The sequence below is a fragment of the Phacochoerus africanus genome, chromosome 1, assembly GCF_016906955.1.
Source record: "Phacochoerus africanus isolate WHEZ1 chromosome 1, ROS_Pafr_v1, whole genome shotgun sequence".
Lineage (NCBI taxonomy): Eukaryota > Metazoa > Chordata > Mammalia > Artiodactyla > Suidae > Phacochoerus > Phacochoerus africanus.
Window position 1 is genome coordinate 219,762,228 of NC_062544.1, and position 26,663 is coordinate 219,788,890.

The window sequence follows — 26,663 nt, forward strand, 5'->3', positions numbered from 1 at the left end:
AAATATTACACTTATTTATAAAAATGCGGGAGTGTGGGGTTAACACTAAGTGATTTGTTCAATGGTTTCAAACTCCTTTTTATATTAAGCACTGTTTTTCTCATTTCTAATATTTCTTATTTTCTTTTGTCACTTTCTTGACAGATACAAGGACAGACACAATAGATTAATAAACATTTTGCAGTTCCCACTATCTGCCAGACTGAATTCCTGTGGCATTCATAAACTATCTTTATGGTTTCCCTACCCTTATTGGAGAGCTTCATATATATTTTCTTCATAAATATTCAGAGTTTCTACTTTAATGTAAATCCCCATATCCAGGGGGTATTTAAGAGCTATTATAAATTGCCCAAACCATCTTTATTCATATTCCTTTCCCTTCTTTATATAATTAATACCAATAAATTCACTGTAGGTTAAAAAATAATATAATTTTAGAAAAGATCTATTGTGACACTCCATACCAAGTCTTTTTTTTTTTTTTTTCAGTCTTTTTGCCTTTTCCAGGGCCGCTTCCCACAGCATATGGAGGTTCCCAGGCTAGAGGTCTAATCGGAGCTGTGGCCATCGGCCCACACCAGAGCCGCAGCAATGCAGGAACCAAGCTGTGTCTGCAACCTACACCACAGCTCAGGGCAACACCAGATCCTCAACCCACTAAGCAACGCCAGGGATCAAACCCGCAACTTCATGGTTCCTAGTCAGATTCGTTAACCACTGCGCCACAACGGGAACTCCTATGCCAAATCTTAATGATTTTTAAATAGGAAGCTGTAAATTCAAAGAGTTTAAACTATTTAAAGTTACAGGACTGAGTAATGCAGACGTTGAATTGAATTCTTTATATATTTTGGTTAAGAGTCTTTTGTCAGAAGTAGGTATTATGAATATTTTCCTTCAGCTTATCTTTCCATTTTCTTAATGAAAATGTCTTTTGATGAGCCAAAAATTAATTTACCTTAAGAAAAACTTATAACTTTTTCTTTTATTTATTTTTTTCTATTTCTGTATAAGTAGTTGTTGCTTACCCTGTAGTAATGAAGATACCATTCTTTGTTTTCTCCCAGAAACTTTAAAAATTTTTAGCTTTCATTTTCAGGATTATAATTCTTGAATTAATTTTTCATCAAGGTCCATTTTTTTCCCTTTATATTTTCCCAATTGTTCCGTTATTATTTATTAAAAGATTTTTCCTTTCCTCATTGATTTTTATTAGTTCTTTAGTCAAAGATAAACTGGCCAGTCCTCTTGTGGCACAGTGGGTTAAGGATCTGGCATTGTCACTGCAGGAGCTCAGGTCACTTCTGTGGAGGTTTGAGGTTCAATTCCTGGCCCAGGAACTGTCACATGCCATGGTTGCAGCCAAAAAAAAAGAAAAGGCGTGGGTCAATTTCTGGATTATCTATTCTGTAATCATTTATTTGTTTTTCTTTTTTTGACAATCACACTATTTAATTATTGTAGGTTTATAGTACATGTTGAAATCAGGTAGTGAAATAAAAGTGTTTCAATTATTCCAGATTCTTTGCATTTCTATATACATTTTATTTATTTTATTTTATTTTTTTGCCTATGCCCGTGGCATGTGGAAGTTCCCAGGCCAAGGGATCAAACCTGTGCCACAGCAGTGACCAGAGCCACTGCAGTGACAATGCTAGATCTGTAACCTATTGAGCCACCAGAGAACTCCTCTGTATACATTTTAGAATCAGTTTGTCAATTTTTACAAAAAGATATACTAGATTATTATTGCATTGTGATAAGTCTGTTGGTAAATATAGTAGAATAGACATCTTAAAAATATTCAGTCTTCTTCCATTTATATAATGTTTAAACATTTTCTTTCTGTAGATTTGAATATAGAGGTCTCGTACGTGGCACTTTTCAAGTCTTCTATTTCCTTTTCGGCCTTCTGCTTAGTTCTTATATGATATTTGAAAGTGGAGTATCAAAATTTCCAATAATTATTGTTGAACTGTATTTCTCTCTTTGATTCTGCTGTCAGATATTACTTCATGTACTTTTTTTTCTTTTCTTTTTAGAGCCACACCCGTGGCATGTGGAGGTTCCCAGGCTAGGGGTCCAATTGGAGGTCCAGCTGCCAGCCTATGCCAGAGCCACAGCACGTCTGCCTATGCAGATCCGAGGCATGTCTGCAACCTATACCACAGTTCACGGCAACGCCGGATCCTAGACCCACTGAGCAAGGCCAGACATCAAACCTGCAACCTCATGGTTCCTAGTCTGATTCGTTTCTGCTGTGCCACGACGGGAACTCTTTACTTCATGTACTTTTTAGCTCTGTTGTTAAGTGCGTATGTTTATAATTGTTCTATCTTCTTAATATATTGACCATTTATCATTTTAAATGTCCTTTTTTTTAGTCCAGTAAATTTTCTGCTTTAAAATCTATTTTGTCTGGGAGTTCCCATTGTGACTCAGTGGAAACTAGTCCAACTAGTTAGTACACATGAGGATGTGGATTTGACCCTGGCCTCTCTCAGTGGGTTAAGGATCCATCATTGCCATGAACTGTGGTGTAGGTCGCAGCTGCAACTTGGACCCCACGTTGCTGTGGCTCTGGCGTAGGCCAGCAGCTGTAGCTCTGATTTTGACACCTAGCTTGGGAACATCCATATGCCTCAGGTGCAGCCCTAAAAAAAAAATCTATTTTGTCTGATGTTAGAGCTCTTCCAGCTTTCCTATGTTTGCTGTTGATGTGACCTCTTCCATCCTTTTACTTTTTTAAAAAATTTAATTAATTTTTAATTGTTATTTCCCCAATACATTTTTCTATGCACAGCATGGTGACCCAGTTACACATACATGTATACATTCTATTTTCTGACATTATCATGCTCTATCATAAGTAACTAGACATAGTTCCCAGTGCTACACAGCAGGATCTCATTGCTAATCCATTCCAAAGGCAATAGTTCATCCTTTTACTTTCAATCTACTTGTATCTTTTTTTGTTACCTTCAGACAGCATAGAATTGGATCTTGATTTATTTAAAAATCCAGTCCAGCAATCTTTTAATTGGGATTTTTAAATTTATCCACATTTAAAAATATTGATATAGTTGGATTACATCTGTCATTTTACTTAGGTTTTCCATATGTCTCATTTTATCCCCCCTCTAATCCTTCCTTACTACTTTGGGATTACGTATTTTTTAGTTAATGTGTTAAATTTCTTTAATGAATTTTTCACTGTGTTTTTGGAGCTCTTTGTGGTTACTGAGACTTAACATATGCATTTTATCAGAATCTACTTCAGGTGTATACTAACAATTCCAGTGACATATAGAAATGTTACACATAACTCCATTTCCTCTTACCCTTTTATATTCTATTACTGGTACATATATTACATCCATATGTGTTACAAACCCAACATTATATTGTTATAATTACTGCTTTAGAAGTTCCTGTCATGGTGCAGCAGAAACGAATCTGTCTAGGAACCATGAAGTTGCAGGTTTGATACCTGGCCTCACTCGGTGGGTTAACTATCCAGAGTTGCCGTGAGCTGTGGTGTAGGTCGCAGGTGCAGCTAGGATCTGGCATTGCTACAGCTCTGGCATGGGCCATCAGCAACAACTCCGATTAAACCTCTAGCCTGGGAACCTCCATATGATGCAGGTGCAGCTCTGAAAAGACAAAAGAAAAAAAAAATTATTGCTTTATGTAGTTTTATGTTTTTTATAAAAGCCAGGAGATTAAAAGAGGACAAACATATTTAAAAAGTTTGTATACTATCCTGATTTATCATTTCTGGCTCTCTTTATTTGTTCTGATACACCCTCTGGTGTCAAATACAACTTTGCCCCCAGCTACCTCTTTTGTGTTGTTATTTGGAAACATATTACATTTCTATATATTGTAGACCTAACGATACATAGTTTATTTCATAAACTGCTATTTAAGTCAATTAGGAGAAGACAAAATAATATATTTACTCTATTATATTTTTTATACTTAATTACCCTAACAGTGTTTTTTTCTTTATGTGGAGTTTAATTATCATCTGTGTCACCTTCTTTCAGCCTGAGGACTTCCTTTATTATTTCCTGTAAGATAGCTTTGCTACCAATAAATTATGTTTTTATTTCTCTAAGAATATCTTTATTTCACCTACATTTTTTGAAAGATAATTTTGTTGGATATAAGATTCTTGGTTGATAGTTTTTTCCTTTGAGAACTTTGAAAATGTGCCTAAAGCCTTCTGGCCTTCATTGAGTATATTCTCTTGGAGTTCCCTTGTATGCGACAAGTTACTTTTCAGTTACTGCTTTTGATACTTCTGTCTTTCAGCATTTTTACTATGATGTGTCTAAGTGTGAATATCTTTGCTTTTATCCTACCTGGACTTCTTCAAATTCTGGAAGTTTTCAGCCATTATGTCTTTGAATATTTTTTTGCTTCTTTTTCTCTCTTCCCTCATTCTACAACTCTTACTATGGGCATATTGGCTCATTTAAGGTATCTTACACTTCTGTAAGGGTTTGTTAATTTTTTCTGCAATTTTTTTCTGCATAGTTTCTGTCAACCTACCTTCAAGTTTGCTGAGTCTTATTTTGGCCAGCCCAAATGTGTGATTTTACTAAAATTTTCTATACTTAATATACTTTTCAACACCAGAATTTACATTTTTTTTCCTGACCTCTGTCACCCACTGACACACCCTCCTTCTGGCAACCTCTGTTCTCTGTATCTATAAGCTTGTTTTTTGTGGTTGTTGTTTGTTTTTAGATTCCACATATACATGATTCCACACAGTATTTGCAGTTCTCTGTGTGACTTATTTCACTTAGTATAATGCCCTCAAGTTCCATTCATGGTGTTACAAATGACAAGATTTCCTTCTTTTTTTAATAGCTGAATACTATTCCATTGCATATTTTCTTTATCCATTCATTATTGATGGACACTTAGGTTATTTCTATATCTTGGCTATTGTAAATAAGTAGGCAATAAGAATTAGAGTGTATATATCTTTTTGAGTTAGTGTTTTCATTTTCCTTGGATATTCAAAAATGGAATTGCTAGATCATATGATGGTTGTTTTTAATTTTTTGAGGAACCTCTGTACTATTCAACATAATGCCTGAATCAATTTACATTTCCACTAACAATGCACAAGGTTTTCCTTTTGTCCATTTTCTCAACAGCATTTGTTGTTTCTCTTTCTGATAATAGCTATTCCAACAGGTCTAAGGTAATTTCTCATTGTAGTTTTGATTTGCATTTCTCTGATGATTACTGCTATTATGCATGTTTTCTTCGAGCTGTTGGCTATCTATATGTCTTTTTTGGAAAAGTTTCTATTCAGATCTCCTGCCCATTTTAAAAATCATTTTGTTTGCTGTTGAGTTGTATAAGTTTTAAAATATATTTTAGATATTAATCATTATCAGATATATGATTTGCAAATAACTTTACCATTCAGTAGATTGCTTTTTCACTTTGTTGATGGTTTCCTTTGCTGTTGAGAAGCATTTAGTTTGATGTAATCACATTTATTTTTTATTTTGTTGTCTTTGCTTTTGGTGTCAAATCTAAAAAATCACTTCCAATACTCATGTCATGGAGCTTACCACCTATGTTTTCTTCTAGGTATTTGATGGTTTCAGATCTTACATTCAAGATATTAATCCATTTTGAATTAATTATTGTGCATGGTACAAAATAGTTCCATCTGGTTCTTTTTATGACTTCCATCTCTGTGTTGATATTCTTTATTTGATGAGACATTATCATCATAGTTTCCCTTATAGCTTCAAGCTTTGTATCTTTTAGTTCTTTAACCACATTTTTAATAGCTGCTGTGAGGTCTTTGTTTAACATCTGGGCCCTCTCAGAGGCATTATCTGTTGCTTTGCTCTTTTTCTTGGCAATGGGTCACACTTTCCTGTTTCTTCACATGTCTCATAATATTTTGTTGTTAGCTGGACATTTTAGGTAATATAGCAATTCTTGATACTGATTCCTGATTTCCTTCCCTCCTCCTTTCTGATTTTTATGGTTGTAATCCACTTATTTCTTTGTTTAGTAAAGATTGTTTTCCTTACATTGCAAAGAATTTGATGTTGCTTCTCAGTGTGCAGCCTTCATTGCATCTACAATCACTCTTTGATAGCAGTGATTTTAGCAGGTTTCTCTCTTATCTTTTTCCTGATCTCTCTGGCAAGCAGTATGCCTCTGTTGATATCATTTCCAGTTGTTAGATAGCAAAATTAGAGCCAAGTGATTACTCTGTTGTTTTAGAGAACACCCTAGGACATGTATTATTCAACATTATATTTGGGCAGGAGTCATATTTGATGTCAGTCTCTGAGGTCTGTTCAAATCCCAGAAGTCTTAGCTGCCTCTTCTTGGTTCTCTCTTCTGAACCAGCTCATTTATGGTTTAGCTAGTTTCTTTTAATTAAGCTACCTAACTCATTTTTGTCTTCATTAAATTCTTCATTGGTTTCAGGGCATTTTTAGGCTCGAACTTCCCAAATTGCGTTTCAAATAAAAAGCTAGTTCCTTTGGAGAGAGCTTCAGAGTTCAATGTTCTTGGAGACTCACTCTTCCCCTGGACAATACCTTTGAGTCTCTAGTCTGGGCCATGAGCAGGGGTGGTAAGCTCTGATCTACTTAGCTTGACATATTCTTGTTTGCTTTTTGGCATGAAACCTCTGCCCTATGAGCGGGCTAGGGTGGAAACAATCAGGACCTCAGCATTTTTGACTTGCCATATCTAGAGTAGACTTTTTGTCCTATTAGAATGGAATTGGCAGGGAGCCTCTAACATCTTGCCCACACTCACCAGGAATTTGGACTTTTCACCTTGGAGGGGGGGATGAGAATTACTGCAAGCCTGAAGATAGGAGAGCTATAGGGCAAGCTGTGGCTCATATCCACAGACTGTCACTTTTTACCAAGTTTCATTAGATTTCCTTGAATAAATGTTTCCTCATTTTCTGTGTCCTCTTAGGACAATTTCCAGAGACTTTAGGTGATTGTTTTTTTTAAAAAATACTCTTCACTAGCTATGCTTTATCTCTGGATAATGTGTCTATGATGCTTCTTGGGTTGCTATCTGAAAATCTATCCTGTATAGGGTATTTAAAAATAAATACATTTCTCAATTGTTTGCTGCTATTATATATAAATATAATCAATTTTGTATACTGGCTTGTATTCTTCAATGTTGCAAAGTTCACATATTGTTTTTGTAGCTTTTTAATAGATTTTTTTGGGTTTCCTAAATATTCCATAATATCACTGGCAAATAAAATGTTTTAATATTTTCTTTCTAATCTTTATACAAACTGGTTTTTAGCTTGCTTTTTGCCCTTACTTAAATCAAGTACAATGTTGAACAAAGATGAGGAGAGTGGACATCATTCCCTTGTTGCCAATTTTAGTGGAAAAGTATTCAATATCTCAGTTTTTCATAATTATTGTTATTTGTGTGTTTTTAATAGATGGGCTTTATTCATTTGAGGCTATATTCTATTTCTGGTTTTCTGAGGATTTTTATCATAAATGTCAAATCATGACAACTTCTGCATGTATTGCAATGACTGTATTCTGTTCTCCTTTATTATGTTAATCAAGTGTGTTGCATTGTTTTTTTTAAATATTAAATTTATATTTCTGGAATAAATCCACCTGATTATGTTTTTATCTTTCTTACATATATTTGTCTTCCACTTGCTAATATGTTATTTATGACTTTTACATTCATGTTCATAAGTGGGACTGGCCTGACTTTCCCTTAAGTTACTGTCTTTGCCAGGTTTTGTTTTTCAAAATTGTGCTGGCCTCAAAGAACCAGTTGGGAAGAGTGCCCTCTTTTTTTCTATCATTAAAACTATTTGCATAATAACGTTGCTTTTTCCTTAAATGTTTTATAGAACTAATCAGTGAAGCCATTTGAGGCCTGCAGTTTTCTTTCCTATGGATATTAAACTCTGAATAGAAATTTTTTTAAGACATAGGAGCCTATTTGTATTTTCCAATGTGTTTGATGCCAGTTTTTGTAATTTTTTAAAGAAATCTCTTAATTTCATCTATCTTGTCAATTTATAGACAAAGTTGTTCATGACCTTACTTTAATATTTTTAATCTTTAATATCTGTAGGATACATAGTGATGCTCCCTTTTTCATTCCTGGTATGGTTACTTACATTTTTTCTTCTTTATTAGTCTTGCTAGGGTTTTATAGATCTTAGCAATTTTTTAAAAAGAATTATCTTATGGTTTTGTTGATTGACTCTATCATTTGCTCTCTATTTCACTGATTTCCAATCTTAGTTTCCTTCCTTTTTTAGAGTTACACTGTTCTTTTTTCAGTGTTTTAACAAAGAAGTTTATTGATTTGAGATCTTTCTTTTTTTTCTAACTTAAGCCTTTAATGTACTAAATTTTCCTTCAGGCATGCACTACTTTAGCAACTCTCACAAATTTTGATATTTTGTGTTTAGATTTCCACTAAGTTAAATTTTTTTTTTGTCTTTTTGAGGGCCGCATCTGCAGCACATGGAGGTTCCCAGGCTAGGGGTGTAGCTGCCAGCCTACACCACAACCACAGCAACACCAGATCTGAGCCACGTCTGTGACCTATACCACAGCTCATGGCAATGCTGGATCCTTAACCCACTGAGCAAGGCCAGGGATTGAACTGCAACCTCATGGTTCCTAGTTGGATTCATTTCCACTGCACCATGATGGGAATTCCAAAAAATATTTTTAAAAATTCCCTGGTGATTTCTTTTTTAAGTCATGAGCAATTCTTAATTTTAAAATATTTGGGGATTTAAAGACATATTTCTGTTATTGATTTCTAATTTAATTTCTTTTATGATCAGAGAATATATTCTGCCTGATTTTAATTATGATTCATTATAACTTGTTTCATTACTCAGTCTATACTTGTGAATGTTCCATGTCTACTTGAAAAAAATGCATATTTTAATTTGTATGGCATGGGTGCTGATTTATGTAGGTTAATTTGGTTAAAAGAGTTGCTTAAGTTTTTCATGGCCTTACCAGTTTTGGTCTATTTGTTCCATCAGTCACTAAGGAGAAATTATGAATCCACAGCTATAATTGTAGATTATTTATTTCATTCTTTAGCTTTGACAATTTTTGCTTTATACATTTTTAATATTCCTTATTAGGTTATACAAGTATGTGATTTTTATATCTTCCTAATAAAGCAACTCTTTTATAATTTTGAACTGCTGCTCTAACTCGTCTTGAAGTCTCCTTCATCTTACAATATAGCTTTCTCAGGTAGTATCTTTCTTGGGGGGGTTGTATAATGATTTTTATTTTTTTCAATTATAACTGGTTTACAGTGTTCTGTTAATTTTCTACTCTACTACTTATATCTGGAATCTAATATATGGCACAAATGAACCTTTCTTGGGGTAGTGTCTTGATGGAATTCTTTTTCCCTTTTTTTATGTTTAATCTGTTTTGTTTTTATAATTAAAGTTCATCTCATACAAATCAAAATTACAGAATTTCTAAAATTTTTTATAGAAAAAAGTACAAGTCCTATAAACAGGGTATAGTTGGATTTTTTTTTTTCTGTCTTGTCTTAGAATCTCTGCCCCTTTGAGGGGGAGAGGAGGGATGTTTTCTTCACTTACATTTAGATATAATCACTGATGGAATTAAGTTTATATCTATCACCTTCCTATTTATTTCAATTTGTCCCCTCTGTTCTTTTCCCACTGTTTTAAGAAAATCAAATTTTTTTTAGTATTCCATTTTATGTTCTTTGACTATTAAACACCTGTTTCACTTTTTAGTAATATGCATTTATAACTAATCACAATCTACCTTTAATCATTTTTGCATAATTTCTCTTATAATGAAAGAAACTTACAACAGTATAAATCTCTTTACCTCCCTTCTATTCTTTGCTATTGCTGTCGTATATTTTTCTTCTATATGTTGTAAACCCCATAATATAGTTTGTTTTTAATTAAAAAAATTAACTTTTAAAGATTTTAATATAAGAAAATAATCTTTTATATTTACCCATACATTTATTATTTCCAGTGCACTTCATTCTTACTGTGTATCTAAATCTCCATATAGTATTATTTTCCTTCAGCCTTAAAAACAGGAGTTTTACCACTTTTAAAGTGCAAATTTGCTTATGACAATTTTTTTAACATATATATACACTATTATTATTATGACGATGATGATGCTTTTTAGGGTCGCACCTGTGGCACATGGAGGTTCCCAGGCTAGGGATCAAATTGGAACTGCAGCGGCTGGCCTATGCCACAGCCACAGCAACACTGGATCTGAGCTACATCTGTGAACTGCACCACAGCTCACAGCAGTGCCAGATCCTTAATTCACTGAGTAAAGCCAGGGATCAAACCTGTGTCCTCATGGATATTTAGTCAGCTTTGTTACTGCTGAAATACAATGGGAACTCCTAAAAATATTTTTGCTAGACATGGAATTCTGTATTTACAGTTACTTTTTCTTTAGCACTTAAAGGATGTCATTGTCTTGTTTTCTGTCTTCAATTATATCCAATGAAAAATTCACTCAATATTCATATCATTGGTACTCTGTGTGAAAGTTTATTTACTAATTATTAAGATTTTCTCTGACATTGGTTTTGACAGTTTTACTATGAAGTCTTATGTATAGTTTCTTTATATTTTTCTAGTTTAGGGTTTTCTGAGCTTCTTGGATCTTAGAGTTCATGTTTTTCATCAAATTCAGAAAAAATTTCAGCCATAGGTTACTGATGTTCATTTAGCTTTTGTTAACCCTAAAAACAAAACAAAACTCTACTTTTGTTTGATCATTTCTATTGACTTAGTCAATTCTACTGATACTTTCTATGGCTGTCCAATATACTGTCAAATTGATACTATGAACTTTTGATTTCAGATTTTTATTTTTCATTTTTAAAATCTGTTTCTTTATTTTCTCTCCAAAATTTCCCAATATATTCTTCCATTTTAATCAATTTTCTACTGCAAATTCTTATAGTAATTGTTTAGAAGTTCTTGTCTTCGAATTTCTTTTTCATTATTATTATTATTTTGCTTTTGAGGGCCACACCTGTGGCATATGGTAGTTCCCAGGCTAGTGGTCGAATATGAGCTACAGCTGCCACCTTGCACCACAGCCACAGAAACACAAAATCCGAGCCACCTCTGTGACCTACACAACAGCTCACGGCAATTCTGGATCCTTAACCCAGTGAGAGAGGCCAGGGATCAAACCTGCACCCACATGGTTACTTGCTGGATTCATTTCTGCTGAGCCACTATGAGAACCCCCTTTGTCTTCTAATTTCAATTTGTGTAACCTATGGGTCTGCTTAGATGGACTCTCCCCAACTAACACACCATTTTCTGATTTCTAATAGTATGCTATATAAAAGAATAGTGAAGAGTTTAGTATTTTATATTTATCTTATATCTAAACACATACGTATACACAGGCATTCCCTGTTTTGTGCTTTACTTTATTGTGCTTTTCAAATATGCATAGTTTACAAATTGAAGGTTTGTGGCAACCTTGCATCAAGCAAGTCCACTGATGCCATTTTTCCAACATCATTTTTTTAAAAGTATGTACATTTTTTAAACATAATGCTATTGCACACTTAAGAGAATACAGCAAAGTGTAAACATAATTTTTATATGCACTGGGAAATGAAAAAAATTCATATGACTTGCTAATTGTGATACTTGCTTCACTGTGGTAGTCTGGAACTGAACATGAGATACCTCCAAGGTATGCCTGTATGTGTTTGTTTGTATCCTTTCTTCCCCCATTTCCTTTATCAGACAGCTCAAGAGAAGTGCTAATCATTCAGATTCTACAAGGTGTTGAACTGAGCTGGGGCTGGTCTGTAGCTTTAATTAAATTAAGTTTCCCTTCAAAATCTCTCTCAAAATCCAACACTCAAAACTTTCATACTACCTTCCTCAAGGGGCCGATTCCTCATCCTCCCAGTATTTGTGGAGAAAAAGGGTTAAAATTCAGTTTCACATAGTTAAATTCAAGTTCTATAATAACACTCGAATGCAAGTACTTTGAGACTGCATAAATTCTCTCTGCTTTCCAGTACCATTTTGCTACTTTCTCAGAAAAATTCTGAGAGTGGTGGGGTAATGGCAGAGACTTGCCAAACCGAATTTTTTTTTTCACTTTCCAAAGTTTTATTGAAGTATAGTTAATTTACAGTGCTGTGATAATTTCTGCTGTACAATGAAGTGATTCAGTTATGCACATAAATCCATCCTTTTTCAGTCTTTTCCCATATAGGTTATCACAGAATGTTGGATAGGGTTCCCCATGCCAAACAGCAGATTACCATTCAAAATTAACTGAAATTGAAATTCCTGTTGTCTCTATCCACAATCCTCCTCTTCCCTTCATCTGCTCTCTCTACACATGCATGCATAACTTTATTCCCATGCCATTACATACTAAATTACATCCCTGATAATCAGATTTATTTACTTTTCCACTTGACATCTTCCCTTGGGTAAATGACAGAAGCACCCAAATTAAACATGTCTAAAACTGAACTCTTTATTCCCTACCACCCCATTGCACCCCATCCCTAGCCTCTTCATCTTTGTAAATCATGACAGTCAGTGGCTCAAGCCCAAATTTGGAAATAATCTTTGATCTCCCAAACTGAATTATAATTTGTAGTTCTGTAAGTGTTAATGCTTCTCAGACCTATCTTTTTTTCTCCAACAACACTGCTATCACCCTAGTCAAAGCTACCTTCATTTCTTGCCTAAGTACAATATTGGCCTCCTACCTGGTGTATTGGCTTTCATTCTTTTTTTGACCCCACAGAAGATGCCTAATAAATATTGTTTAAATGAGTGGGCTTTCTCATTTACTGTTTACCATAATTCTTGCTATATTTTTGCTCCTTGGGGTATTCCTCTTATTTCTTTGTTTTACTTCTCCTCCATTCTTGACTTTCTCCATTCATTTTTGAAAATGTTTATTTGCCTGTCTTTGCTAGTTCTCTTATCTTCCTTTTTTTTCTTTCAATTTTTCTTACATTTCTGATTTGAGTTTCTAAGATCTATTATCTTCCCCGCACCCTAAAAACCATACAGTGAAAGAAAATATCTATAGATAGGCATGAAATTTTCCAAAGGATCCCCACCCCACCCCCCCACTGCATGACTAATCCAACAATGCTCTACCTTAAGCCTACTTTTCAACCTTCCTTTGGGTTAAATGGTATGTTATCAATTTTTAACTAGCAAATTTTGTCATTATCACAAGTATAAAAAGCACTAGGCAATTAGGCAGATGAATGGGTGTTAGCTTTAAATATTCCATAGATTTGTTGTGTTCTGGAAAAGTTATTTAACCTCTCAGTGGCTTGGTTTCATCTTTAATAATAATAATGATAATAATGATGTTTAAAATTCATAAAAGTGCAATTATAAACACTAATCCTGAAAAGTTCCAAAGGTCTCTAAGGAGGAAGTAGGGATTATAGTTTTTACTTTATATATGAGAAAAAAGAAACTCAGAGCAGTTAAATGATGTAGTTAAGATTACAAATGTAATGAGTAGTCACTAAGAAGACAAGACAGAACTCAATATAAATCTTCCAACCTATGTCTCTTGCTCCTTCCAAAGCATTTCATTGCATCCACAAATCATAATCTGTAAAATTCAGAGGTTCTTTGAGGTATAAAGTGTATTATTCTATGATGTAAAAAATTTGCAGATGAGAATTTAAAGATTTAGAGAAGGCAGCATTGGAGTCCTACCTCCATTACAAAAAGATCAGTGAATAAGCCTAGTAAAAGATTGTAATTGACATATTTTCTAGAAATGAAAAGTATAAGGTTGAAAATAGAATGTGATATCACTGAGTACAAAATTAATAAAATATAAAAATGGATTTCAGAAAGCACCTTGTTCAATCTCAATTTTGAAAAACAATTTTAAATCATTTCACTTTTGATTATCCCATTGATCATGGGTGAAAATGTGAAAATGGAGAAAGAATGGCTTATAATTATAGAATAAAGGAATTTGTTTCCAATACACTGAAACTTTAAGAAGCCCTTATAGACACAGGATAATACAGTGGAAAGCATATGAAATCACTTTGGCATCAGATAGGCCTATGTTGTTTCCCACTATTCTGTGTGACTTTGAGAAACTAATTTAATCTCTTTCAACTTTAATTTTTTCATCTATAGAAGAATTTACTATTAAATATATGGCTCAAAGAGTTATAATGACCATTAAATAATATAACACTGAGTCAAACTGCCAGGCACAAGCCCAGAACAAAATAGACATTCAGTGGAACTGAGCTATGTTTCACCAAATAGGGACAATGCACATACATTTTCTGAAAGCTAGTAAACAATTCATGAAAAGGCTGTAAGTCTTTCTTATAATAAAACAAAACTGTAGAAATGTTAACAGGTTAAGTGAGTCAATAGTTAAATTTAAAGCTATACTTTTATAAAATTTTAAAAGAAAATGCTAGAATATACCTTCAAATCATTTAAGAATCAATCAAGATATATGATATTGATTATCAAGAAAAGAATTTAAGAAACTGATTTCAAATCCAGGTCTTGTCTGAGCTCCCAAGGAGCCCAATGGTGAAAGATATGAAGAAAGATATGATGCATCTCTTTATGGCCTTCTAAAATCTTGGCACTTTCTTTGTTTAGAAGAAACTATGATTTCTGTTGCAAATCTCCTGGTAACCCAGTAAGTACACAAACTATTTCTGCTTTCATTTGTCAAATTTGAAAAGTCTCTTGGCTGTTCATGTAAGTGAAACTGTCTGTAATCATTCTCTTTATCACACTACCATCGTCATTGACTTGCTGAACTCATACTTGGGCTGGGTGTAGAGGATAATAAGAATTTTAGATATGGTCTTAGGTTTTTATCATGTATTTATAAGGGTAGATCATATGCATAAATAATACAAAAAAAACCTAGGCTAAATACCAACTAAATGGTTCAGACACTACTGTGTACAAGCCTGTACACTGTAGGCACTGCAGACATTTAAATTAAGGAACTGGCACAAAGGGCTCTGATGGTAGCTGGAAAGTTTTACTGTAAGGATTGAAATCTAATGAGAGTTTCCAGAGAAAGGATGATATAAGTAAATTATAAGAGTAGTAAGAAATATACCCTGGAGTGTTTTTTATAGGAGTAATAGAAAGTTCATTTGGAGATGCAGATAAGATTTATATTTTAGAGTACCCTGAATGAAGGTTTAAAATCTTGGCTTTTTTTATACAGAAGGCGTAAAATTACTGAAGTAATCAAAGGCAAATGAACACATTTCAGAACTTTTTAACCTTTATGTCATGGTTGATGCAGCAGAATTTAGATTAAGAGCTTGCTTCTGCTGCTGCTTCTTTTTTTTTTTTTTATCTTTTTGCAGTTTCTAGGGCCGCTCTTGCGGCATGTGGAGGTTCCCAGGCTAGGAGTCTAATTGGAGCTGTAGCTGCTGGCCTGCACCAGACCCACAGCAACGCAGGATCCCAGCCACGTCTGCAACCTACCACCACAGCTCACGGCAATGCCGGGTCCTTAACCCACTGAGCAAGGGCAGGGACCGAACCCGCAACCTCATGGTTCCTAGTCGGATTCATTAACCACTGCGCCACAACAGGAACTCCTGCTTCTGCTTCTTATCCTCACTAATTTCTCTTTTTACTTAAAAAGCATTACACATTCATTATAGAAATAGCATAAATACATTAAAACTAAAAGTAATTTATAAAATCTACAATCTCATGTTCAAGAACTTTTTCTATCTGTACAGATGGATACATTCTCTCTCTCTCTCTCTCTCTCTCTCACACACACACACACACACACACACACACTGGGGAGAGGGATGTTCCACGTATAAAAGGCTAAACTAGGATTTAGAAGTCTAGTGTTGTGTGCTAAACCACCTGGAGATTATTTCCAGGAAAGATTTTGACTGAAACCTTTTATGTGGCAAGGGATGGGTAACAAAGAATAGTATAGGTCAGGGGTCCACAGATATTTTATGAAAAGAGCAAGACAGCAAATATTTAGGTCTCATGGGGCCACATGATTTCTGTTGCAACTACTCAAATCTGCCATTGTAGTTTGTAAGCAGCCATAGACAATATGTAAATGAATCAGTGTGGCTGTGTTCCAATAAAAGTTTATGAAATTTTATTTATGGAAATTAAAATTTCATACAATTTTCAAGTGTCAAGAAATATTATCATACTGTCTAAAAGTTTCTGTTTTAGTTACAGCAGAAGCCAGTCTAGTTATCAGTGTTCTATTACAAGGGACCAAGAGCAAAGGCAGTGAGAAGCACCCCAAAAAGGGGTGTTCTGCTAGAATAGAAAACTAGAGAATACTTCTGAGCAAAAATAAGTCACCCTCTGGGCACTCCCAGAAAAATTTTAAGGATTTCACAGTGAATGATTTCCTTTTGCTAGTGGAACACAAAGTTTTAGGTTTTTATAAGTGATGTGATACCATTAAATATCTACAAAGCTGGTGAGGTGAGGTCTGAAGAAATTCAGGATGCAAACAACATATGTGTGTACATATTTGTATATTTTACACATCTTAAATGCGTTGTCCACTGACCTTTTTAAACCTAACATATTGATTAATATACATATCTTCTCATGTCAGTAAATACTCACCTGTAACATCGCTAGTATCATCCGTACCTCCAAGCATATGCTCTACTCTTTCTGCACCATTTTTAAAAATATCTTACTCTACCATCTTCAGATTTGCACTGCTATCATGGTAAATATTAATATTACTGTTTTATCATAATACTCCAATTTTACTGGGTTCCTGAAATCACTATAGAACTGTGTATTTGTGCATTCTATTTTAATAAGAAGCATGAAAAATTAGGAATATTTAGCTAACTCTAAGAAATCTAATTAAATTATAAAAAGCAAATATTGTGGCCCTAAAATATTTTCTAAAGTGCCAAAGGCACAAGGTTTCCAAAATAAGCATTCAATTATTATTGATACTAGAATATCAAGCTTTTTATTTACAAGGAAACTGTAGCTCTTCTTCCTCTAAACAAAAGACAATGACTCTTTGACTAACAGAACATGGTATGCATGGTTTGAAATAAACACTGAAACAATGAATATGAATACATGGGTATATGACAATAATTATTTGAAATATTTGTATATTTTTATTAAAATTATCAGTTGCAATTCCATAACAAAACAAAAAATTTGCATGCATGCTGAATGTGTTTAAAAATAAACACATTACTGAGCACAGACATATGGATTTAACCCAAGCATTGTGACTTAAAAAAGCTAATTGCCTAACCTTTATAGAACTTACTCTGATAGGAAGTACGGATCCGTTTCGTTAAATCAGGATAAAAGTTAGACAGGCCACGCATGCAAAAGTTGTCTTTGGAACATGCCAGAACACCAGCATCAGCAGCAGGCAGAAGAAAGAGAGAAAAATAGTCTAAAGTGAAAGGAAGTGATATCATACCAGAATCTAGAACAGCCAAGATGAAGAAATTGCAGCAAGTTTAGGTAATCAAATTAGAGGAGATATTAAAAAATAAATTAGAAAGTAAGAGGTGAAAGATGAATGATGAGAATGCTGTATTAATTTTATTCACTCAAATATAAAAATAGATGGCATATTACTCTTAGAAGCTTTTTCACACAGTAAACTTATTTGGCTTATAAAGTTTATGTATGTCACCTCATAAATATAAAAACGACTGTCTTAAGCTTCAGTATTACAAAGAAAGCTTAGAGATCTTAGGTTTGTTTTCATTTTTGTTTTTTTTTCTTTTACTTTTTTTGGCCACCCTGCAGTACATGGAGTTCCCCAGCCAGGGATCAGAGTTGCAGTTGTGACCTACACCGCAGCAGCAGCACCACCAGATTCTTTAACCCACTATGCTGGGCCAGGATTGAACCTGCATCCTGGTTGCTGCAGAGACATGGCTGATTCCATTGAGCCACAGGGGAACTCCATGAAATTTTACTTTATTTTTTTTTAATAACATAAAGTACCCACTACATGTACCAAATATAAGCAGACTTTACAAACATCAGTTTTTCCTAATTTTAAAATCATTAAAAATCTTAGCTCTAATCATAATTTTAGAGGCTCAATAAGTTTAAATTAAGTTAAATAGCAGCTGTAATTCCTCTGTCAAAATATAAACTTTGTCACCTCATTGTGTATATCCACCAAGTAACTTAGATGCTGTCTTAGGATCCACAGCTTTTCTGAATGAATTGCTGTTTTCAGCATGTAAACAGTGCCTACTATCCCCAGACATCTTTCTACCAAAAGTCCACAAACTTTCAAAAATCAAACTTCTCTGTCTCAATAATGAAGGAATCTTATGGTATGCACATGCACAATTTCCCTTATTCTGCCTTTCTTTCAAAACCCATTGGTGGTAGAAACAGGACCTGTATAATTTTTAAATTTCCAGCACTCTTAAAATATTGCTAAAAATTGAGATCCCTAATAAAAAACAAAGAAATTCCATGCTCGGAAGAAGAATTTGTATGTTCTGAAAAGGATCTAAACTAGCAATTTGGAAAGGTTTGAGGTTTACAAAAGAAAGATCAACAAGAAGGAAGAATTTCAGTATATGGAGTAATTTTCTTTAGTCCAAAAGGAAACTTCCTTTATTATCATATTCAGATGTTAAATTTGGCACACTTGCTATTTTGAAAATAACACCTCTACCACATATTCTTTTCACTTTAATATAATCTTTAGTAAAGATGTCAATAGTCAATAGACTATTTTTTAAAACTAGAACATTTAAAGAAGTGTCTAAAAAATAACACACAATACTATAGATGCATTTCCATCTGCAAAACTTTTAGCTCAACCAATTTTTTTAAATCAACTATAAACTATGTTAGTGGACAGAAAATATACAAAATTTTGGCAATGTTTACAAACCAGTTATTTGGATATATACTGAAATTTCAGTAAAACTTTGGATAACTTGGCATATCACAGTTTGACATTTTATATAGAAAGCATTTTGGCTTATATTCTAGTAACCTTATATATTTTTCTCTTATAACTGGTCCTGTCAATAAAATATCCTCTTTTATAGCATTTTAAAATGTTGACTAATAATGTTAATTGCATTTGTGAAAATACCTCTAAGAGTCACCATCCAACAAAGAAGGGTGACAGCTAAAATATGGAGTTAATTTTAAAAATTTAAAGTAGTGGATGACCATATATTTTTAAAGTTATATTAGATGAAAAATTATCCTGTTTAACACGACAAATGCAAGCAATTTTTTCAACATGAGAGCCTGATTTTCTTAGGATTTTTATGTTTAATATCTTATTTTCATACTTAATAACTTCCCATTTTCTGTTATTTCTTAGTAATTCAATTAAGAAACTTGAGATGCTTCCTAACTTTAATAGCAAATTGAAATTTACACACCTCCTTTACCCTTTCAAATAGTCTCACTATGTTTCTACCCAATTTTACTTACATAGGATTGTAAATTATATTGACTTTATATTGCTGTACATTTGAATAGCATCATAGAAGAAAGACAAGAAATCTATAGGTTAGGAAACAAGTGAACTGCTCAAGTTCATAACCATCTCTTTTATTTCCTACCTGCAATGAACTGCTTGTTTTTTCGAGGAGACCGTGGTTGTCGTTGATATAGGTCACTTGATCTATATAGGTCAATGGTCCCCATGCTTAACAGTACTGTCTTCTGTATAAAATCCACCACAGCCAACCCATTGCAGTTCCCAAATGCAACTCTGAGAGAGAAAAAAATGCAACTAGAATGTATCACACCAACCATTATTATTTTTATATTTGAGTTAAAAAATAAAAGATTATTGGAAAATAAGCCTTAGGGTTGGGGAGGGCAGGCAGTGACTGGTGTAGTCAGGAAAAATACTGTGCCTATACATAGGCTATGTTAACCTTGTCATAGCCATGGCTGCAAAAAGCAGGAATGATCTGTAATCATGTTTTCTTATAAATGTGTTATGTAAATAGTGATTACTCAATTAGCTCTTTAACTTAGTTTTATGTTTTTATAGAAAAATCACATAAAATTTGCTATGAAGAGGGAAATAGATCAAGAAATGTGACACTTAATAGCTACAGAGGCTTACTATGCAATTAGATTCCTTTTACAGATAAAATTGTAATTATTACATTCCAAATGAGTCCTCTTCTTAAAACAGAGTATATATGTAACACAAAATTTTACATAAAAATTAACTTCATATACCTAAGGTTTTGATACCATGGTACATATGAACAGGGATGTAACTTATATTCACAAAAATTAAAAATTAATCTCTTGTTCTTTATTTTTGTTCCACTTATTAAAAGACAAAGGCCATTTGATTAATTTCTCAACTAAATCTGAAAAATTAAAACAGCTCTCCTAAGCAAGCATTTCGGTCATCTTAACCACTGGCATACACTAAACTCTTTTCTCCATTTACAACATGTCCTCAGCTCAATTGCAAATCTGTGCTTTTTGCTTCCTAAACTAAATATACACTAGTTGTATGAAAGTTGTTTTTCTCATTTTATATAAGTTCCAAGATGTTTTATTCTTAGATTGAATCTGGTTGATAAATCATCTGCTTACTCACAATCTAGTTCTTTCTACTCCACCACCTTGCCCTCTTCATAAGAAATTAACAGTTCTACCACACTATGTTTTGCTATTTTACATAAAGGTCTTCAGCTTCCAGTAAGACAGACTCTGGAAACTGGGAAAAACATTGTTATAAAAGTTAGAAGATACCCTTACTTACAGGTTATATGACTAAGAAAAATTAATGAATATTATGAATATTATGAGGCCTTAGTTTCTTTACTTTGTAATGAGAATTACAATGCTAGATTTATCTCATTCACAAGGCTTTTATGAACATCAAATTAGAAAGTACTTTGAAAAGTGTCCACACAAAAGTAGAATTTATCTTATTATTATAAGTGCAATGTTATATATATTACATATTATAGCAAGTCAACATCTCTAAGCTTTTTATGTTAAAATATAGTTAATTACTTCTGCTTACAAGGATGACAGAGTTCCCAAATGCAATACTGGGAAGAGAAAAAACATAGAATGTATGACATCAAACAAAAGTTATTTTTATTTTTGAAATAAAAGGAAGAATGCTAGAAAGTTGTACCTTAGGTTTGAGGGGGGCAGGCAGTGGTTGTTGAAAAGTCAGTAAGGATACTTAACTGGATTTAATTTCCTACCTTAAACAACTAGAAATCTGAACAAAATATATTAAACAACAGTTTTCACATAGTGTTCAACAGTCAACATGGAATAAGATGAAATAAGCATAAAAGTAAACTTGAGGTAGTCTAGTTAAGTGTTCTAGCTTAGTGAATGGAGAGATTTCCCAGGCTAGAGCACAAGAAACCAAAAGTCAAGGAGAGATCAGTAATATTTCTGATCTGAAGAGACAGAGCTCAGAGGCTGATGCTGCAAAAGCAGTTAAATTTATGACACAAAATACTAGAGAGAAGAGAGAGCTGCACAGATAGAATACATCAGAGATTAACAGAATGGTCCTCTTGAGATCGTGTCTTAGTACTGATTTGTGCATATATGTGAATAAACTATCCCAGGCTTGGGAGCAAATCACCAAAAAGATAAAGCAGAACAATTCCCAGAGCTCATGCAAGCCGGATAATATTTCATGCAAGCTAAACTACTGAGATCTCCTAATACATGGGAAAGCAGACATAAGGATGTCACTTCAACAAATTAGCCATAAACTAAAGGCTTTTCTGAACCCACTCGAATGATTCGAAGTAACATAAGTGCTTTCCAGAAAATTATGTACTGAAAAGAATCCAACAAAATATAAATGTAAAATTCACAACATCAGCTATATGAAAAGTAACAGGCAAAGAAAGAATCAAGAAAAAAGACTGATAACCACAGGGGAAAAAATGATGGAAACATATCTGGAAGTGAAACATAAAACTGTAGACAAGGGTATTAAAAATGTTTTGAAAAGTATATTCCAGATATTCAAAGAGGCTGAGGAAAACGTGGTTGTGATAAAGTGAGAAATGGAAGATCTTAAAAAGACTCAAATTTCTAGAGATAAAAATATATCTGAAATGAAAAATTATCTTAAATATTATAGAAGAGAATAGTGAACTTGGAATAAAAAGCAATCTAAGTCTTACAAAATGAAACATGAGAGAAAAAAAAACCTATAAAACCACAAAGCATTACTAACTCCTGGGAAAAAAATTGAGTAGACTACAATAAATGTAATTGGAGTTTCAAAAAAGAAGATCGGTAGAAAACAAATCTGAAGAAATAATAGCCCAAACAGCAAAATGATAGCCAAATTTAATTATAACAATAAACCTAAAGATCTAAGAAACTCAAAGGACCCTAAGTAGAATAAACATAAGGAAAAATACAAGCATAATCACATAGCTAAATTTAGTGGTAGAAAAATGTTAAAAACAGCCAAAAGAGAAAAGATATATTTCCTACATGGAGGCAAAGATAAGAATGATGAAATATACGTGTCAGAAACCATACAAACCAAAAGACTATGGCGTGACATCTTTAAAGCAACAAATGATAATAACGGATAAAAATTAAATCCTGTATTCAGAACATATCTTTAAAATGGTAATATTCCAGAGTTCCCGTCATGGCTCAGTGGTTAGCGAACCTGACTAGTACCCATGAGGGTGTGGCTTCAATCCTTGGCCTTGCCCAGAGGGTTAAAAATCCTGCAATGCCGTGTGCTGTGGTGTAGGTTGCAGATGTGGCTCGGATCCTGCGTTGCTGTGGTGTAGGCTGGCAGCTTCAGCTCTGTTTTGACCCCTAGCCTGGGAACCTCCATATGCCGTGGGTGCGGCCCTAAAAAGACAAAAGACAAAAAATAAATAAATAAATAAAATAAAATGGTAATACTCAGATTTTTACGCATGAATAAAAAGCTGAGGGAATTCATCACTAGGAGACCTGTACTACAAGAAGTAATAAAGGAAGTCCTTCCAGCAGGAGAAAAATGATTCCTTGGGAGTTCCCAATGGGGCTCTGCAGGTTAAGGAACCAACACTGTCTCTGTGAGAATGTGGAATTGATCCCTGGCCTTGCTCAGTGGGTTAAGGATCTGTGTTGCTATAAGCTGAGGTGCAGATGTGGCTTGGATCCAGTGTCACTGTGGATGTGGATATGGCCACAGCTGCAGTTCCAATTTGATCTCTGGCCTGGGAACTTTCATATGTTGCAGGTGAGGCCATAAAAGGAAAAAAGAAAAAAAATGATTCCAGATAGAAATATGGGTCTACTCTATCTAATGAAGAACATGATAAATGGTAAAAATGTGGATTAATATTAAAAGACTTATTTCTTCAGAAAATACTTGATCATTTAAAATGAAAATAACAGCATATTGTGGGGTTTATAACATATATAGAAATATACAACAGTAATATTTAGAATAGGAAGATAAAGAGAAGTATACTTTTAAAAAATTCTTACAGTGTATGTGAAGTGGTAAACTGCTATTTGTTTATTTGATAAGCTAAAGATATATATATATATATATGTGTGTGTGTCTGTTTATTATATATATATGTATATAATAAACCATAGAGCAAACTATAAAGATTTAAAAACAAATTTTAGTTAAAATTTTAAAAGTTAAATACTTAAGATAATGAGATTAGATAGAATCATTAAAAGATACCCAAATTCCAAAAAAAAGAAAAAAGATGAGAAATGGGACAAATAGAAAATAGGAAAATTGTTTGCATTCAACCCAACAACAGGGATAATCACATTAATGTCAATAGTCTAAACACTCCAATTAAGAGCAAAGTTTGCCTGGGTGGAAAAAAAAATTCAGATCCAATATATGTTGCCTACAGCAAATCCACTTCAAATATAAAGTAAAAGAATGGAAAACATATACCATGAAAACACTAATTAAATGAAGGATGAAGTGGCTATTTTAATGTAATATTAGTGTAGACAAAGTATATTTCAGAACAAGAACAATTTTGAAGAATAAATAGGAAGAATGATTATGAGCTAAATTTATCAAGAATATAAAGGAATCCTAAATGTCTGTTTATCAAATAACAGAGTTTCAAAATACATGGAGAAATACTGACAAATGAAAGGAAATATAGACAAATGTACAATTAAGTTTTAGGATGCAATTCTTCTTTCAATAACTGTTCAAAGTTATTCTTTCAATAATTGATAGATTAGATAAATAATAATTAGAAAGGATAAAGAAATTTTCCACAAAGCTATCAACATCCTTGACTAAGTAGAAATTTAGAGCATTCTATCCAATACTCATAATAGCAGCAAAATTATGAAATAGATATAAATTTAACAACATATATATAAAACAGGTACACTGAAAATTATAAAACATTGCTGAAGACAATAAATGAAGACCTAAATGGAAAGCTATACCTTGATCCTTGGTCAGGAGACTTAATATTGTAAATTTTCCCAAAATTGATCAAAGAAATCCCCCCCCCCAAAAAAATCCCTGCAAACGTTTTTGTTTAAGAAGTTGAAAACATGATTCTAAAATATGTATGAAGGAGTTCCCTTGGTATTTCCACAGTAGGTTAAGGATCTGGCATTGTCACTGCTGTGATGCAAATTCAATTCCTGGTCCAGGAACTTCTGCAGGCCACAGGTTCAACCCCTGCCCCCCAAAAAAGTAGAACATGTATGAAAATACAATGATTTAGAATAGCCCAAGATTTTTTGAAAAATAAGTAAGTTTGAGGACCTACACTGTATAATATTAAGACCTATTCAAAAGCTACAGGAATCATTACAGGCTGACATTGAAATAAAGATATGTATTAGTGGAACAAAAGCATATCCACAAACACACATAAATGGCCAATTAATATTTTATAAAAGTGCTATGCCAATTCAAAGGAAAAAAATCTTCTCAATGGTAAAAATAATTGGATATCCATAAGTAAAAAAACTGATCCTTAACTTTTACCTTCCCCAGTATATAAAAATTAATTTAAAATGGATCAGGAGAAAAATCACAGTAATCTGGGAACAGGCAACATTTTGACAAGACATAAAAAGCACAAACCATAAAATAAAAAAAAAGCTGATAACCTGCAATGACATCAAAATTAATGTATTTTGTTCTACAAAAGAGACCATTAACAAAATGACAAGGCAAGAAAAGACATGTACTGAGAGAAAACACATATTTTATACAAAATGTTCACAGAAATCCCAATAATAATAAGATAACCTGATTCAAAAAATAGGTAAAAGATGTGAATAGACTTTTCACCAAACATGATGCACAAATATGAATAAAGCACTTCAAAGATGCTGAACTTCATCAGTTAGTTACCAGGAAAATGTAAAACTACATTTAGATACGACTGAACCTTGTGGAATAGACAAAATTGAAAAGATGACCAAGTATGCAGAGAAACCAAAACTCTAATACATTGCTGATGGAAACACAAAATGATAATAACCTCTTCATAAAAAGTTTATCCTGTCTCATAAACAAATACTACCTGACTCAGTAATTCTATTCTTAAGTTATTTACTCAAGAAAATACAAACAGATGTTTCATAAAGACTTATACCTGAAAAGCTAATAGACAGTTTATTCATAATAGCCTAAAACTGGAGCTAATCCAAATTTCCAACAGATAGTAAATAGGTAAAACAAATTTTTATATATCCACATAATGGAATATTAAGCAGCAATGAAAAGAAACAAGCCATAGATACACACAACATGGATGAATCACAAAAGCATTTATGCCAAGTGAAAGAAAACAAAATAATTTATGCTTCCTTTTTATATAAAATTATAGTAAATGCAAAACTACAGTGGTTTTGTGGGGCAAGAGAAGTAATAATTGAATGCAAAGGGGAATGAGGGAACCTTTGAGATGATGAATAGTTTTTATGTCATTAGTCTCTTGGTGGTTACATAACTTATATTGTCATTACTTTCATCAAAATTCACATTGCATTCTTAGAATTTGTAAATTTTACTTCATATACATTAATACCTCAATAAAGTTATTTTTAATATTAATAAATATTAAATTACTACCAAAAAGGGACTCTGAGCAAATCACAGCTACAGTTACAGACTCTGGTCCCTAAAAGTATTCTGAAGAGAAAGGGAGAGAGAACAATAGAGAAAAATTTTATTTTAATTGGATATTTTGGTTAACCTACTCAAAATATAAAATAATTTCTCTAGGAAAAAAAGGTGATTTTGTTTTTCTTCCAATATTTTGTTGGTGAGGAAATTCAAAAGAAAATACTAACAGGGAGGTATTTTCAAGATTTGTAATTTAAAATAAAAATAATTTTATTAATTTCTTCTTTGTTTAATTAATCAACATCTACCTTAAAGTCTGCTTTTTATCAAATTAGCTCTCCTAAATGGTATGAGTTGACAAACTTTTTATATGTATAAAATATACTTAAATAAAAATTAGTATAATTTGTCTCCCTTAGCAAGGGAATTAAAAATATAAAGTCCATACTTTTATCAGGGTGTCCTCTTCTATTTGGCATTTAT

General features: G+C 33.1%; 1 protein-coding gene across 1 annotated transcript in view; it reads right to left on the reverse strand.

Moving 5' to 3' along the window:
- The window catches only part of STXBP5L (syntaxin binding protein 5L), a 325,555-nt gene that overhangs the window by 77,528 nt on the left and 221,364 nt on the right, over positions 1-26,663 (reverse strand). The window contains 1 exon segment of the mRNA XM_047752829.1: positions 19,693-19,844. Coding sequence (XP_047608785.1) covers positions 19,693-19,844 — 152 coding nt within the window.